The sequence below is a fragment of the Diplotaxodon limnothrissa genome, linkage group LG12, assembly GCF_057381915.1.
Source record: "Diplotaxodon limnothrissa isolate DT_005_m linkage group LG12, D_limnothrissa_male_GT1.1, whole genome shotgun sequence".
Taxonomy (NCBI): Eukaryota; Metazoa; Chordata; class Actinopteri; order Cichliformes; family Cichlidae; genus Diplotaxodon; species Diplotaxodon limnothrissa.
The window spans coordinates 20,328,208-20,344,763 of record NC_140607.1 but is presented as its reverse complement, the minus strand read 5'-3'; the positions used below and the strand labels follow the sequence as shown (position 1 = coordinate 20,344,763).

The 16,556-nt window shown below is 40.0% G+C and overlaps 2 protein-coding genes across 2 annotated transcripts; both read left to right on the top strand.

The window, feature by feature from the left end:
- rbm19 (RNA binding motif protein 19) lies at window positions 1-9,461 on the top strand. Its single transcript, XM_085368212.1, has 24 exons — window positions 1-121; window positions 209-391; window positions 472-585; window positions 830-871; window positions 1,256-1,487; window positions 1,662-1,894; window positions 1,990-2,049; window positions 2,146-2,224; window positions 3,620-3,691; window positions 3,895-4,104; window positions 4,184-4,314; window positions 4,415-4,539; window positions 4,629-4,725; window positions 5,924-6,034; window positions 6,127-6,327; window positions 6,416-6,482; window positions 6,596-6,744; window positions 6,825-6,885; window positions 7,526-7,605; window positions 7,700-7,755; window positions 7,921-8,037; window positions 8,134-8,239; window positions 8,958-9,078; window positions 9,177-9,461. Exons 1-24 carry the CDS (start codon window positions 86-88, stop codon window positions 9,257-9,259), a joined length of 2,766 nt encoding a protein of 921 aa, XP_085224338.1. The 5' UTR covers window positions 1-85; the 3' UTR covers window positions 9,260-9,461.
- Window positions 9,462-9,624: 163 nt separating this feature from the next.
- plbd2 (phospholipase B domain containing 2) lies at window positions 9,625-14,946 on the top strand. The gene is made up of 12 exons (XM_085368211.1): window positions 9,625-9,845; window positions 11,780-11,873; window positions 11,957-12,115; window positions 12,207-12,307; window positions 12,399-12,613; window positions 13,018-13,112; window positions 13,233-13,393; window positions 13,571-13,666; window positions 13,788-13,859; window positions 13,960-14,112; window positions 14,225-14,387; window positions 14,531-14,946. The coding sequence occupies exons 1-12, from the start codon at window positions 9,625-9,627 to the stop codon at window positions 14,699-14,701; spliced, it is 1,701 nt and encodes a 566-aa protein (XP_085224337.1). The 3' UTR covers window positions 14,702-14,946.
- The last annotated feature ends 1,610 nt before the right edge of the window (window positions 14,947-16,556 follow it).

Here is a 16,556-nt window from a genome sequence, read left to right as displayed (position 1 = left end):
AGAGGTTCTTGTCCACGCTGTTTTTGTTGACAAGTTATATAAAGCCGTTTTACGCGTTAACAGTGGAATTACACCTTCTGTCGTGATGTCGAGACTCATCGTTAAAAACCTCCCTAATGGGGTAAGTAAACAGCCCGCTCGCATGTGAACACAAAGCGAGAGCAGCCTTTAATTTGAGCCCAGCTAAATTTCACTGTTCTCTGTGCAGATGAAGGAGGACAGATTCAGGTCGATGTTTGCTGCCTTTGGCACTTTGACAGACTGCTCGCTGAAATTTACCAAAGACGGCAAGTTCCGTAAGTTCGGCTTTGTGGGTTTTAAATCCGAGGAGGATGCAAACAAGGCCCTGAAGCATTTCAATAAGAGCTTCGTGGACACATCCAGAGTGACGGTATGGCCTCAGCCGCACACAGTCTGTGCCTCGAGAGGGAACACGCGCATGCTTGATGGTTTACCTGTCCTTTATTCTAGGTGGAGATGTGTAAGGCGTTTGGAGACCCCAGTAAGGCAAGAGCCTGGAGTAAACACACTCAGAGCTCAGGGCAGGGCAAACCCTCTGCTCCGGCCGACACTGATGGCAAAAAGGTAGGAAACACCTGTGGACGGGAAATAACAGTATTTGTAAACTGACACTCTGTAATTACAGAGGTCGTACTTGTATATAAAACTTACCATATATCTTTATAATTCATTCTTCCCTCTGTATATCATAATTTTTTGCTGCCTTACCAGAGAATAATATAAGTATGATTTCATAGAATTTGTGTTTTTAATACAATAGTGTGTGTGTGTGTGTGTGTGTGTGTGTGTGTGTGTGTTTGAATTTTAGAAGAAGAAGCAGAAAAAGGAATCCAGCAGTATTCTGGGAGATGTAAGTAAATTATAAACTTTAAAATTTATCTGCTCTTAAATTGAGATGTTGGTCGGGAGATGGGTGCAAGCTTTGGGAAAAATGCTCAGACCTGCCCATCTGGCACCAACAGCCATGTCATGTTCAAAATCACTTAAATCACCGTTCCTCTTTATTAAGATGCTCAGTCTGACGTTCAGCAGGTTATGGTTAAGATTACCAGTACACTGACCAGTGCCTCACTGATTTGCTGATTAGATATGTGGGTAAATTAGCAGTTGAACAGGTGTACCCAATGAAGTGGCCTGTGAGAGTACAATTTTTTAAAAATTTTTTTGCCTAACTCATCAGTTTTTGTATGATGTAACACTTAATATTTGGACATCGGCTCATATCTCATTTCAGCTGGAAGAGGAAGCAGAATTCAAGGAGTTTCTGTCAGTGCATCAGAATCGAAGCCAAGCTCCGACCTGGGCAAACGACACTGCACAGGAAGCACCCGATCCCGACAAGAAGAAGAAGACGACTCAAAGCAAGAAGAAACCTGCTTCAGATGATTACCTCAACTTTGACTCAGACCAGTCAGAAGAAGACAAAGAGGATGAGGAAGAAGAAAATGATGAGAGTGAGGATGAAGGTTGGTAGTGGTTGTGTTTTAATTTTGGGGTTACATCAACATCAAATACTGAAATTTATATCAGATAAATATTGTTCTAAAGTACACACAGAAAATCAGATTAAACTATATTAGAAAATATTCATCCAGGTTCAGTGAATTATTGTTAATTGTTTGCTATGCTGTTGATTCCAGATGCCACTAAAGAAGCACTGAAGTCTGGCTTATCAGATATGGACTACCTGCGGTCAAAGGTGGCACAAACAGCAGACACGGAGGAGGAGGAAGAAGAGGATGATGATGGTCCTTTACAGCACACAGACAGTGACTACGAGAGTGGAGACAGGGAAAACATCTCAAAGGTCAAGTCTTCAGTGACCTCTGAGGAAAAGGACCAGAGTAAAGTGAAGAAACCTGCCAAGCAGGAGGTGACTCCTCTATCAGAAGCTGTTTTAAATTTTTACATTCTGTCATTGTTACTAGTTTGTAGTGATTCACACCAACCCCTGTGTATTTACTACAGACGGAGGCAACAACAGAGTTCACAGTGAAGCTGAGAGGAGTCCCGTTCAATGTTAAAGAGGTGAGCGAACAAGAAACTTCTCAGTGTCGGCACTGAAATGTTCACTGTATCACTCTGAATCTGTGACGCTAACATTGTTTCCTGTAACACCACTAGAAACAAATTAGAGAATTTATGACTCCACTGAAGCCTGCAGCAGTCCGGATTGGGAAGAACGAAAGCGGAAATAGAACAGGTGTGATAGTAAAAGTATTTCAAGTTTCTCATTTTGCAGCAGTCACCCACATATGCTGTATTCAGTGGCTTGAGAAAATATAATTGCCCACTTCATGATTTCTTTTTTTTTTTTTTTTTGTATATTTGTCACATTTGCATGTTTCAAATCATCAAATTCATTTTAATATTAGCTAAAGAGAATCCAAATAAATACAAAATGCAGTTTTTAAATAATGATTTAATTTTTTTTAAGGGAAAGAGCCCATACAAACCTTCCTGGTCCTAAGTGAAATTTTTATTCTCCCCTTCTTAAACCATGAATTATTCACCTTTTTTTAAAAAGCTGATAGCAGTCACACACAGACCTGATTACTGAATCTAAAGAAAGAGATTAAAAAACACAGACATCAATCAGTCTGCAAGTTACCAAGCCATTTCTAATACTGTGGGACTCCAGTGAAACCCAGTGAGAGCCATTATCCTCAAATGGAGAAAACATGCAACAGTGAGAAACTTCCTGGGAGTGGCCGGCCTTCCTAAATGACTTCCAAGAGCACATTGATTGGTCATCCAGGAGGTCACAAAAGAGCCTAGAACAACATCTACAGAACTGCAGGCCTGACTTGTCTCAGTTAAGGTCAAAGTTCATGATTCAACACTAAGAAAATGGCATACATAGTAGAGTCCAAGGAGAAAACCACTGCTGACCAAAAAGAACCCAAAGGCTCGTCTGACATCTGCCAAAATATTTCTTGATGATCCCCAAGACCTTTGGGAACATATTCTGTGACAACACAAAAGCTGAACTTTGTGGAAGGTTTGAGTCTCGTTACATCTAACGTAAAACTAACACAGCATTCTATAAAGAGAACATCATACCAATGATCAAACACGGTGGTGGTAGTGTGATGGTCTAGAGCGTCTTTGCTGCTTCAGGACAACCTGCTGTAGTTGATAGAGCCATGAATTCTCCACTCTGAAAATCCTAAGGGAGAACTTCTGGCCAACAGTTCATGCCCTGAAGCTCCAGTGGACTTGGGTTATGCAGCAGGACAATGATCCAAAACACACTGGTCTACCTCTAAATGGCTCAAAAAAAAGTGTGACTGAGTTTGAGTGATATGAGAGACTTGTGTCAGATATCACAAATGGCTAATTGCAGTTCTTGCTGCCAATGGTGGCACAAACGGTTATTGGGTTTGGGGGACATTCAGGTAGGTTTGAATAACCTTTTCCCACTTTTGTGTGTTTGCTTGTCTTTCTGCAAAATTTTACATATTTTGATGATCTCGAGTGTGACAAATATGCAAAAACAATAATTCAGGATGAGGGCAATTACTTTTTCACAGCACTACAGGTCTGTATGAACTGTATACAGGCAGATGCATCTTAACAGTGTGCTGTTGTTTTTTAGGTTACGTATACGTGGACTTGCACTCTGAGGAAGAGGTGGAAAAGGCCTTGAAGAAAAACAAGGATTATATAGGTGAAATTATTAGGACTTATTTCTGTTCATAGTATTTGGCTGTGTTACTATGAATGAGATGTTACAGGGTGTAAAAACTCTGCACAAAATATGAGCGAAAACATTTGAAGCCACCATTCAGTTGGGGAAACAAAGACATTTATAGATGTATTTCTCATTCTCTACTAGCTGATGAAGCCTAGACTTTGTCCTTGTGTTTTCAGGAGGGCGTTACATTGAAGTGTTTCGCGTGGATGCTTTAGCGGGAAAGAACATAAGAGATGGAAAAGAGAAAGAAACTGACAGAAACTTTAGCAGGAAGCTCAAGGAGGACGAGGAGGAGGAAGATGTTTCAGAGTCGGGCCGACTCTTCATCAGAAACCTTCCTTACACCTGCACAGAGGAGGACATCAAAGATCTGTTTAGCAAACACGGTGAGTTACATTGATTACACGTCTGTAGAAAGAAATGCGCTCTTGTCCCAAGTGTTTCATGGTTATAAAATCTCTGCAGGTCCTTTATCTGATGTGCTGTTCCCAATTGACACGCTAACCAAGAGACCTAAAGGGTTTGCCTTTGTAACCTACATGATACCAGAGAACGCCGTGACAGCGCTCGCTCAGCTGGACGGACACATTTTTCAGGTGTTTTTGTCAGAACTTCTTCATCACTCTACACCTCATGGCTGGATTCAAAGTGCAGTTCATTAAATTCAGCTGTTTGAAAACTTTCTTACACCTCTAGGGCAGGATGCTTCACCTGCTTCCCTCCACTGTGAAGAAAGAAAAGAGTGACTCTGATGCTGGCGGTCCTGGCTCCTCATCTTACAAACGGCAAAAAGATGCTAAAACTAAAGCTTTAAGTTCCAGGTAATCGGGATCAAAGTGACCGTCTGTTTCTCTGTTTTTCATGCTGATATTTTTTTAAGCTTACACTTGAATTCTCGGTTTCTTTCTAGTTCACACAACTGGAACACCTTGTTTCTGGGTACAAGTGCAGTGGCAGATGCTATTGCTGAAAAATACAACACCACCAAAAGCCAAGTCCTGGACCACGTGAGTGACTTTACATCTAGTTCACCTGCATTTATGCTCCTGTCTGCCTGAACAATTTATTACAATTTTTAACAAATTATAAAAATATAATACAAGAGAAGAAATAATAATAATATATAAGGGAAAAGGGAGTTCAGCACAACTAATTATTAAATGCCTCTTTCAACCTTATATTACATTAACTTGGTAAAAGTTATTTAAACTGCAGACGGCCACCTAATAAATGGGTCCCATTTAAGAATGTGTTCATGAATTTTTATTAGTCTCACAGGCAGCCAGCTGTGTCATCATTGTTATCCATTCTCTATAAGGAGGTAGCAAGAGTCAGAAAATCCATCTTTCTTTAAAGGAACAGAAGCCAGAGTCTTGAAATTCAGTTGCTGAACCTAAGATAAACAGTTTTACAGAGATTTGAAATATTTTCTCTTAGAGAAAAGGTTAACCTCTTGAATATTATTCCATCAAACTTTGAGTCCTGCAGAAGTTCAATGTACATGGAGAATTAAAGACCCTTGTAACCCCACCCCTGCAGGAAAAGCTAGCTGGCAGTAGATTTCACAGACAAGACACAGACAAGACCACTCGGTTGAGCAAAGGGTCTCACTTTTTTTTAGTAGCTGTTAGATTGAACTACCTGTTGGGTAGGTAAGAGTACATCCAAACCATTTAGACAGACCACTTTTTACCTCCAGAATTGACTGTATGGTTATTTATAAATATCTGTTAATTGACTAAAACTTTGAAAAATGTTTGACTGGATACCAAATACGTGAAAAACAGAAGTAATTCCAGCTCTCTGACATATACCTGGTTAACTGATTTGTTTATGATTAGTTTATTATTCCATAGAGATTTCATAAGGATTTGAAAAAGTCCCAACAACCTGCTCTGTGTAATGTATAGCATACTGACCTAGTGTTGGTGATAATAGGATCTTCTTTTTGATATTATGGATTTGTCCCACACAGTCTATACCGCAGCAATAGCCCACTGCTCAGGTCAGTTTCTCGCTGAAACCAATTTGGTTTATTATGACTGTTATAGTTTGGTAACCACATTTTCAAATGCTTTAGGCTAATGGCACAGTAATAACATCATCTCAATCCAAAAAAAAAATCCTCTTTTTACAGACTTGTGTTTTTCATTTCCTCTTTATTTATTTATTGCATGTATCTATGGTCCTTGCTCTCCCCTGCAGGAGTCAAAGGGAAGTGTTGCAGTGAGGATGGCTTTGGGGGAAACACAAATTGTCCAGGAGACGCGGCAGTTTCTGCTGGATAACAGTGTCAGCCTGGATTCCTTCAGTCAGGTATGCTTGATGTACTTCTCAGTGCTCTTGATCCAAATGCGTGAATGAAAATTTGAATGAAAAGTCCACGGCTTGCGTCCCTTCATCTACAGGCGGCAGCAGCAAGGAGCAACACAGTGATCCTGGTGAAGAACCTTCCAGCTGGAGTGCAGGCGTCAGAGCTTGAGGAGCTCTTCTCACCTTATGGTTCTTTGGGCCGTGTGCTGCTGCCACCTTCAGGACTCACTGCAATCGTTGAGTTTCTGGAGTCGACTGAAGCGAAACGAGCCTTCACAAGAATGGCTTACAGTAAGGTGTGTGCAACCTTTCACCTGCATATAGTATGTTTTGACTGCTGGATACTGAAGACTTCTTATTGGATCAAATTCATTCCTAATCCAGTTCCATCATGTCCCGCTGTATTTGGAGTGGGCGCCTGTCGGGGTGTTTGTAGCCAAACCAGAACCAGGTAAACTCTCTCAAAACACAGCCGGGCAGTCTCTTTAAGAGAGAGCAGTATTTTCCAGACTTGAAGGGTATGATATGTATAATCAGAATCCACCATTGCTCTGTTTAACTAAGTATTAGAGAAGAAGGCAGCCGAGAAAGAGGAGAAGAAGATAGAAAATGAGGAAGAAGATGATGAAGAGGAGGAGGAGGAAGCTCTTCCAGGTTCTACGCTTTTCATTAAGAATCTTAATTTCAACACGACAGAGGAGAAACTATTGGAGGTGGGTACATTAATAAATACTATTATTATTAACTGTTTAATCACTGGCTGATGGTCATGGTTTTTATTTGTTCATTTCAGACATTCTGCAAATGTGGCAAAGTCAAATCCTGCACGATATCCAAGAAAAAAGATAAAACAGGTACCGAGAAGGGTTTCAAATATTTCCTTTCAGAACAAGTGCCGGCATGTGCTTATTAACTGATAATACAAATGGAGTGCTCACTATTCAACCACAAATTATGTTTTGGTTAAGAAAAGTATTTTTGTAGACTCAGTGGTAAGTTATGCTGCTGTAAGATTGTTCAGCATAACCACTTTGTTGATGGGTCAGTGATGGTCTGGTGAGGCAGATCCATGGAGGGAGGCACAGATCACTGCCATAGGTAACATTATGAAATGCTTGGACCTGCTGTCAGACCCTACACCGGTGCAGGGGGTCCTGGGTTCCTCCTGGTGCACGATAATGACCAACCTCATGTGGCAATAGTATGCAGGCAGTTCCTAGAGAATGAAGGAATTGATATCATTGATGGCCCCCCATGCTTGCCTGAATTAAATCCAATAGAAAACCTCTGGGACACTTTTCAGTCCATCTGAAGATGACAGGTTGCACCTTGGACTTTCCAGGAGCTCAGTGATGCCCTGGTCCAGATCTGGGAGGACGAGACTTCAGAACCATCTGAAGTTTAATCACAGACAAGCACGCTGTTAATATTGTGCTAAACATCTGCTTTTCTCTGCGTAATCACTGTTCTCATGCTTATTGTTCTGTCTTCTAGGCAAACTGTTGTCAATGGGTTACGGTTTTGTCCAGTATCAGACGGCAGAAGCAGCTCAGAAGGCCCTGAGGCAGCTACAGGTACCATCCACACCTCCTCAGCAACACTCTCGCAGCTTTTCTCCACAAGCAGGTTTTTGGCTAATGTCTTCTCTCTCCTTAAACCCTCCTTCAGCACTGTAAGGTGGATGATCACCAGTTAGAGCTGAAGGTTTCAGAGAGAGCCACAAGGTCAGATGTGAATCAGAAAGGTTTTCTTTTTCCCCACTTATGTCTATTTACTTACAAGAATATGCTCCTAAACATTTCAGCTGACATGTTTATGGTTAGAATTTGTGGTAGCATGAAGACATCGCTCGTCTTGTCACCACTCATTCATTTTTTTCCCATGTGCAGGAAAGCTGTGGTGACACGGAAGAAGAAACAAGCTGACAAGAAGCAGACGGGATCCAAGATCCTTGTGCGCAATGTTCCTTTCCAAGCATCTGTCAGGGAAATCAGGGAGCTTTTCTGGTAACACGTACACAGCTATCGTTTTTTATTATTATTTACGCTGTTGGAAGAGCTAAATTAATACTCACATTTCCTCCTTGTATTTCATCTTCTCAGTACATTTGGGGAGCTAAAGACTGTCCGTCTTCCAAAGAAAGCGGCTGGTTCAGGAAGTCATCGAGGTTTTGGCTTTGTTGATTTCCTCACCAAACAAGATGCTAAGGTTTGTGAGTGATTCATGAAACGAAGAAAATATACATTTCATCAGCTACTCAGAATATTATAGCATGTAGATTTGTAGGCCTCATCATTTGGCTACATGTCGGTCTGTGGGTGTCTCCATCGCCAAATGTATTTTATTATTTAACATTGAAGGGCAACAATAGAGGAAATGATCCAAGGTCTGTGACATACAGTACTTTCAACAGCATATAAAGAACTTTTTTTAAAATACTCAAGGTGGGATATTTTAATGTGCTTTAAAAATATTAAAATAGATTTTTGTGTTACAGATTTTCTGCTAATAGGAAGTTTAGAAACAATTTCAAGCCGGAAGCTGACATATCCAAGAGAGATAATATAATTTCAATTTCAAAAATCTAATTTGATGATCACAGTTTGAACAAATTTAATCAAAAGAAGTAATCGAACGAGTGTTTTGAGAAGAGCAGCCATCTGAATATTAGCACATACCGTGCTTTCAACCATTTTCACCAACATTCAGGGATAAGCATGTATTTAACTAATTTCTGGTTTTCATTACCAATTATTGGCCTTAAAACTGATCTTGTAGCATATTGTTAAAAAGGAGATCCAGCCAACATTTTTAAGCATCAGTCTTAGCTCAAGTGACTCAAATTAGTAAAGTGTGGCAATATTTATTTTAGAGGGATTTTGGCTGTCACACTGATTAGCAGTTGTGTTCCTCTCTTTCTATGTAGAAAGCGTTTGCGGCGCTATGCCACAGCACCCATCTGTACGGGAGACGTCTTGTGCTGGAGTGGGCTGACGCAGAGGAAACTGTGGAGGCATTGAGGCGAAAAACAGCTGAACATTTTCATGGTAAATCCACCAAATCCTTGTTAACAGGACACAATTAAATAAAAAGTAGGTTTGCCATTTATTCTTTTTTTTTTTTGTTTTGTTTTATTCCTCCTCAGTCACTGCCAAAAAGCAGCGAAAAGCGGAAGTTATGGAAGGAATTTTGGAGACAATGGAAACTGAAGGTGGTGTGGAAGACTGACATCTGCAGCCTCCACACAAATCCTGACCCCAACGCTCTGTGTAAAATGGACTGAATAAAACATGGACCCGAATATCTGCAGAAGTTTATAATGAATTTAAAAGCAGGTCCAGTTTTCTATGGATTAACTAGTATTTTGTACAGAATGAAATGTCCAAGAGATCTGATGTACCTGACGACTGGTTTTTATATATGTATAAAAGCTGCGTACATGTTACTTTTTGTCTCATGTCTCGTTTGTGACAGTGACTGAACTACTGATGAACTTATGATGCGGGATGTCGGGCGGCGTCTTTTATTTTGAAAGTCCCGGCGGTAGTCAGGTGACTTGGCCCATCGAAGTCACATGATTTGTTCATGTAAACATGGCGTGCAGGCGGAACGGAGCTGACCGTGTTAGAAGTTTTACAGAGGTTTTAGATCTTTTAAAGATGTTTTTGCTTTTGTTTTGTATGTTTACGGCCGTTCGAGCAGAAATACGAACGGCTGTGATCGACAAGCAAACCGGACAGCTGTCTGTCATAGAGGGATATCAGGAGGATTTTGTGGCTTGGGCGAATTTCACTGATGATATTGAAACGTCAGGGTGAGTGTTTAGAGGCTGTTCTTGGTCTAAAATGTAAACTATTTGCCTCTAAAGGCTCGGTTTGTCTGTGCGGTTTGTGCTTGAAATAGGTCGTTGGTGAATGGTCAAGCTGGGTCAGTGCTGCAGTTTCTTACAGAAAGTAAGAAAAGCGTGTTGCAGCGTTGACTCCTGATATTGTTTCAATTATTCGGTTAATCGTTTAATGCAAGGGTGAAGAGCTCAAGGTCCGGTGTCCTGCATGTTTTAGATATCACCTTGGGTCAGCACGCCTGAAGCAAATGATTAGTGCATTACCAGGCCTCTGGAGAACCTCAAGACATGTTGAGTAGGTCATTTAGCCATTTAAATCATCGGTGTTGGCTAAAGGACACGTCTAAAACCTGCAGGACACGGCCCTTGAGGCCTGGAGTTCCCCACCACTTGTTTAGTGTATAATTTGCAGTTCCACACACAGTGTTTTACTAGTTTTACAGCCAAACCGATCCAGATTCTCTCAGACTAGTTCAAGAATTTAAGAAAAAATGAGAAATTATACATATTAAAATATTTGAGTTCATAAAGAACGTAAACAATCATCCCCTATGAAGCTGTAACAGAATGGTGTTCGGCAGTGTCAATGGTCTAAATTGTTTTCCTTGTTTTTTCGTAAATGTTGACTTGTTGAGCAACATTTAATCCTTGTGGTTTTGTTTTGAGGAACCCAAATTAGCAGAAGTGGCACACATGACACACTGAGAAATCTTCTGGAGGTCTTTAAAAGTTTTTCTTTGGACATTGGCTGGGTTTTTGTTTGTTCTGTTTGGGAGGGGAGATAATATTTTGTATCTTTAGGCACTTTGTTACTAGCAGCCTGTTACAAGAACACATCCTTTGCACCCATTTCTTTAGTTGCAAAAACAAAAAAAATAGAAAAGATAATACAGCATCCATAGTGTGTGGCCTGTGGAAACTATGAAAAGTGAGGAAACTGGCAGGTCATAAAGAAATCTGTCTTCTCTGTAAAGAAAAGGGTGAGCCACTGAGGTCCCCAGATTACACAAGAAGTGGACTGAAGATCAGTGACAACAGGTCTGATGGAGTGATAAATTTAATTTTGAAACTTCTGGTTCAAATAGCACCATGTATGGAGGAGGTCAGGCAAGAGGTAGAACCAGTATCTACAGCCTTCTGTAAAACATGGTGGACGCCCTGTCGTTTTTTTTTTTTGGAGCTGCGTTTTAGCCAGTGGTGCTGGAGATCTTGTTAAAATTGATCAATCGGAATCAGAATATTTTATTAATCCCAGAGTGGTCACAGTTGCTCCAAGACAGTAAGAACAGTAATCAACTAAATGAAATAATATAATAGATTAAATAACAATAACATGAATAATAATGATAATAGTAATAATACATATAAATGCAATCTCTTACAAAGTTACAAAATATAACAAAATAGCTCTGTATGTAGAACAGTGCATTCACATTTTAATCCACCGTATAATAGTATCTGAAAAGCATGTGATTGACAGCTGCTTCATTTTTCAGCTTGACAATGATCCCAAACACACTGCCAATGCCATAAAGTCATACCTGGATAGAAAAACACTCAGTATTGAAGTATTAATAGTATTAAGCCTGGAGAACTATTCCTGAACCTACTTAAAGAAATTACACGAAAGTTAGTTTAAGAAAGTTCAGACTGTGCTGGCAAATTAAGATGGTCATACCAAAACTTGACTTTCAGTCTGATTAGATTTACACAGACTTTGCTTTTGACTTGTATTCATAACCTTGCTTGCACATAATTCAGTAGAGCACTGCACCACCTATTTTCCTAGCAAAATGTAAACAAATGGGGGGTGGCTCAAGGTTTTTGCACAGTGCTGTAAACTTCATAAATCTATTTTTTTTTTTTCTGGAGATCGTTTTACATTTTTATGCTCCCTCTTTCAGCTGGTCTTTCTTGGAGGTGACTAGCAGCAGTCGGTACAACGACAGCATCCAGGCTTACGCTGCAGGTGCAGTTGAGGCTGCAGCAACGTCTCCGGTCAGTCTAACCCTCATTTGGTCAGACGTTAAAATATTTTTGGTTTAATTATTCTAATGACTAGGTATGCTGGTGTTTTTTAGCTGATCTATAAACACTGGATGAACACTCTAATGGGTTACTGCGAACCCTTGATGTATGAATCTGCCTACTGCGAGCGCCTTAAGTCTTTCATCATAACCAACATGCAGTGGATTCAGGACCAAATAGAGAATAATCCAAACTCACCCTACTGGTACCAGGTACAATGAGCAGGACTGAAAAAAATCCCTTACATGACAAGCTTTTTTAAAGGCCAGAAATCAGACTTTGTGCTATCTGTTTCTTCATCAGGTGCGTCTGACATTGCTGCAGCTCAAAGGTTTGGAGGACAGCTACAATGATCAGCTGTCTTTGCCAATAGGGTCATTCTCTCTCAACCCATTTGGCTTCCTGTAAGTAGTTATCTCCTTTTCTGAATCATTCAAACATGTTTTACCCTCTTTTGCTGAGATTTTAAACTTTCACTTGCTGTTGCCCAAACAGACTTTTCCAAATGGGCGGAGACCTTGAGGACCTGGAATCGGCTCTGAATAAATCCAGTCAAACCCGACCCATTGGCTCTGGCTCCTGCTCTGCACTGATTAAGCTTCTGCCTAACAATAAGGAACTGCTGGTGTCACATGACACCTGGAACACCTACCAGGCCATGCTGCGCATAATGAAGAAATACATTTTTGCCTTTAAAGTTTCTCCTCTAGGTAATTAATTGACGCAAGTGTGCCTCCTGATTGGTGATGAGATTCATTGGGATTGATCAGGAGAGACGAGATTAGAAATGAGCACATCAGAGGGACAGATCAGGTTGAGTGACAACAAAGTTAGAGAGGCAAAGGTTAGATGATTTGGACATTGATTTTTCCAGTTTAGCTGTTGCTGTTTCTAGATACCTGCTCACTCTACTTTTCAGATTTACAATACAAAAACAATGGTCCCAATTTTTTTATATAATGGCAAAACAATTAGATATGTCCTTAAATGCTTGACTTTTGAATTCTTTAATGCACGTTTAAAACCCCAAAAGTACCCTAGCACCATTTTTGATGTAATTATTTTAGGGACTAGTTGATAGTGTGACTTCAGCACGTGCTCTCATGTTTTTCAGACAACTATGTTCTTCCTGGAAGAACTCAGGCATTCTCATCCTACCCTGGATCCATCTTCTCTGGGGATGACTTTTACATCCTAAGCAGCGGCTTGGTAAGATCTCTTTATACTTGACATTATATAACAGAATATGATTTTTTTTTTTTTTTTTAAAGGGAAAGCTGAGATTATCTTACTGCTTTTATTTTTTTTTCTTTCTTTTTCTGTCTGTAGGTTACTTTGGAAACCACCATTGGCAACAGCAACCCTGCTCTCTGGAAATATGTTCAGCCCACTGGAACAGTCATGGAGTGGCTGAGAAACATTGTTGCAAATCGGCTCGCTGCTACTGGCAAGGACTGGGCAGAAATCTTCACGAAGTACAACAGTGGAACGTGAGTTAGTTTTAATCATCAAATAGAAACTGTTTGATCTGCTGACAAGGCTCCAGACTGTTCTGCTTTTTAGCTTGTGTTGATAATCCTCACTGAAGACCAGATTATGTAACATTTTGTTTTGTCCGTGTTGTGCGTATTAGTGAAAAGAAGGCCACTTTTAACTTTGCTTTGCAGTTACAACAACCAGTGGATGATTGTCAACTACAACCTCTTCACTCCAGGGAAGACTGACATCACAGAAGGGCTCTTTGTCGTGCTGGAGCAGATTCCGTAAGTCACAGCACCCGAACTTGGATCAAAATAGATCATTTATTCAGTGTTTCTATTGACAATATATAACCCTATCAGATCTGACCTTAAAACAAGCATTTTATTTTTTCCAATGCTGCAGAGGACTCGCCATTTACGCTGATAAAACTCAGGAACTGCTGAAGAAAGGATACTGGGCTAGTTACAACATACCGTAAGTATTTGGTGTGCAAACATTAAGGTAAATGTTAATCTGTACTTTAGATTATGCATGTGTCTTTTCTTTTGTCCATACTTCCAAATTCTTTCTGAAGGTACTATGTGGAAATATTTAATAAGAGTGGCTGCAATGAGTTGGTTGAGAAGTTTGGCCCGTGGTTCTCTCTGGACCAGAATCCTCGGGCTCAGATTTTCCAGAGAAACCAGACAGATGTTACAGATGTGGACTCGATGGTCCGCCTGATGAGGTACGGTCTGTGTGTAGCAGATTTGTATTCCCAAAACAAACAATCTCTGATAGATGTTGTAGTTAGGGAGAAAAAGGTCTCTTAATTCATGAGATACACTGTTCCTCCTCAGGTATAATAACTTTAAGGAAGATCCACTCTCAAAGTGTGACGGCTGTGATCCACCTGAGAACGGAGAGAATGCGATCTCAGCGCGGTCAGACCTGAACCCAGCTAATGGAACATATCCATTTGGCGCCTTAAAGCAGAGACCACACGGAGGAACAGACATGAAGGTTTTCATTTTCACATCTCCCTTTGCCCTAACCCTTTTACCCATCATGCACCCTGAAGATTTTTTTTTTGGTTTGCCGTAAGTAAAAATGAGTTTAAAAGAGATGTCCACTGAGTTTGAGCCATTGTGTGTGATTCTTTGCAGCTGACCTCCTACGAGATGTTTCGAGAGTACGGCATGGTGGCAGTGAGTGGTCCAACCTGGGACCAAGTGCCACCCTTCCAGTGGAGCGCTTCCCCCTACAAAGACCTGCTACACATGGGTCAGCCTGATGTATGGCGTTTCAAGCCTATAAAAGTCACCTGGACTCCTTAACTGGCATCAGTAGTTCCAGCTCTATGATGTTTGACAAAGGGAAATGGCATCACTGCTTCTCACAAAAATCTTTAAGTGGTACAGAGATTAATAATGTACCTCTATTTGAATAAGAAGACAGAAAATTAGATTTATTTTTTTTTGCATTTCTCTTTCTCATGCAAAATATGTGAAAATCATTATAATAAACCCAATAAATATGCACCTTTCTGTGGAGAAATCACCAAGTATTATTACTTACTTTTATGCTGATGAACATTTTCTGTAACACTTGTTGCAAATGTTTTAATCCTGGGATAAATCATTTTTGAGTTATTCAGTATTTTCTGAAGTTTAGATTTTTTTGTAAATAACTTTTTAAATAAACAACAGAGCGATCACTTCTTTTTAAAAGGCGTGTGTGTGTGTGTGTGTGTGCGCGCGTGCGTGCGCGTGCGTGTGTGATAAAACAGGAAAAAATGGTCAAAGTGAATCAGGAGCTCAAAGTAAAGCTTGATGAAGCTCTGGAAAAAATAGACCCTTCAAGAGAAAGAACAGCAGGACACAGACCTGAGAGACATGCAGTGCAAACTCCAAGGCATGGAGGAAAAATACAGAGCGCTGCATGTAAAGCATAATAAAACACTGCACAAAAATCAACAGTTTCTTCAAGAGAACAAGCAGCATGACACAAAACAGAAAGAAATGGACTCCAAGCTTAAAGACATGGAGGGAAAAGGCAGTGTGCTGCAAATAAGGCTCGATAAAACACTGCAGAGAAATAAAGAGTTTGTTCACGAGAAAGAACAGCAGGACATAAAAGAGGAAGAAATGGTATGCAAGCTTGAAGACATGGAGGAAAAATACAAAATGCTCCAAATAACTCTTAATGAAACACTGCTCCAAAATCAGCAGTTGCTTCAAGAGAAGGAGCAACAGGACATACAACAGTTCACCCAATGCTTTTACTCACTGTATCCGCAAAGTGGCTGGTTATGAATACTCAATAACACTTCAATGAGTTACCACTATGTCAGTAGCTGGTTCTCTGACCCAGCACTTCGAGTTTATTCCTCTATTTCTTTTCTTAGGTATATTGAAGGTATGTTAAGTTCTTGTTGTGGCTGTTATTAGTTTGGATCTGAGTTTCCTTGTATATTGTTATTCATTGTTTATGGTTAAGTCCATCTAGTTATATTCTTTTGATTATTTAGATTCCTTTGTGTCATCACCTCTGTTAAGTCTCCCTTGTTGGTTAGTGTGTCTAATCTGTCTTGTTTCATGTCTGTGTGGTTCATGTTGTCAAGTTGTGTCATGTCTGCGTCCTGTCATGTTTCCTGTTTATTTTGAAAGTCTTGTTTCCATATTCTATGTGCTTAGTTTAGACTTCCCTGTGGCATCAATATGTTCATCTAGTTGGCTGTTTCCTCACATGTTTTTACTTCCCTGATCACCTCCTGTGTGATCCACTAATACTAATCAATTTCATGTAAGACAGAGTATCATTATAGTAGTGTTTAAAATTAGGCTTTTGGCTAATGTATTTGCATTTGTGGAAATAAAATTTAGCTAAGGTAACTAACAAGTTTATTATAAAGTATACATCTTTTTTGCCGTCAAAAGAAACAAAATACAACATTTTCCAATTTCAGAGTAAAGTCCTTGTAGAGCTGTCCAGTAATGAATTTACTGAAGTCTTTCCAAGACGTTCTAGCATGTGAACAGATCCAGAAGAGGTGCTGCACAGTCTCAGGTTGACTTCCACAAAATCCACAGTTCAGATTTATGTCCCTTTTGAACTTTGTCATATAATGATTAGCAGGATAATATTTATGAAGTATTTTGAATGAAACTTCTTTTACTTTATTGGGTACAA

Bases quoted from the DNA above. Each gene is read 5' to 3' on its own strand.
- rbm19 (XM_085368212.1), top strand. From the start codon at position 86: ATGTCGAGACTCATCGTTAAAAACCTCCCTAATGGG. The intron at 4,105-4,183 runs GTGAGTTACATT...AAATCTCTGCAG, and splicing joins AGATCTGTTTAGCAAACACG to GTCCTTTATCTGATGTGCTG. The intron at 4,315-4,414 runs GTGTTTTTGTCA...TTACACCTCTAG, and splicing joins TGGACGGACACATTTTTCAG to GGCAGGATGCTTCACCTGCT.
- plbd2 (XM_085368211.1), top strand. From the start codon at position 9,625: ATGGCGTGCAGGCGGAACGGAGCTGACCGTGTTAGAAGTTTTACAGAG. The intron at 12,308-12,398 runs GTAAGTAGTTAT...TTGCCCAAACAG, and splicing joins CTCAACCCATTTGGCTTCCT to ACTTTTCCAAATGGGCGGAG. The intron at 13,394-13,570 runs GTGAGTTAGTTT...TTTGCTTTGCAG, and splicing joins ACGAAGTACAACAGTGGAAC to TTACAACAACCAGTGGATGA.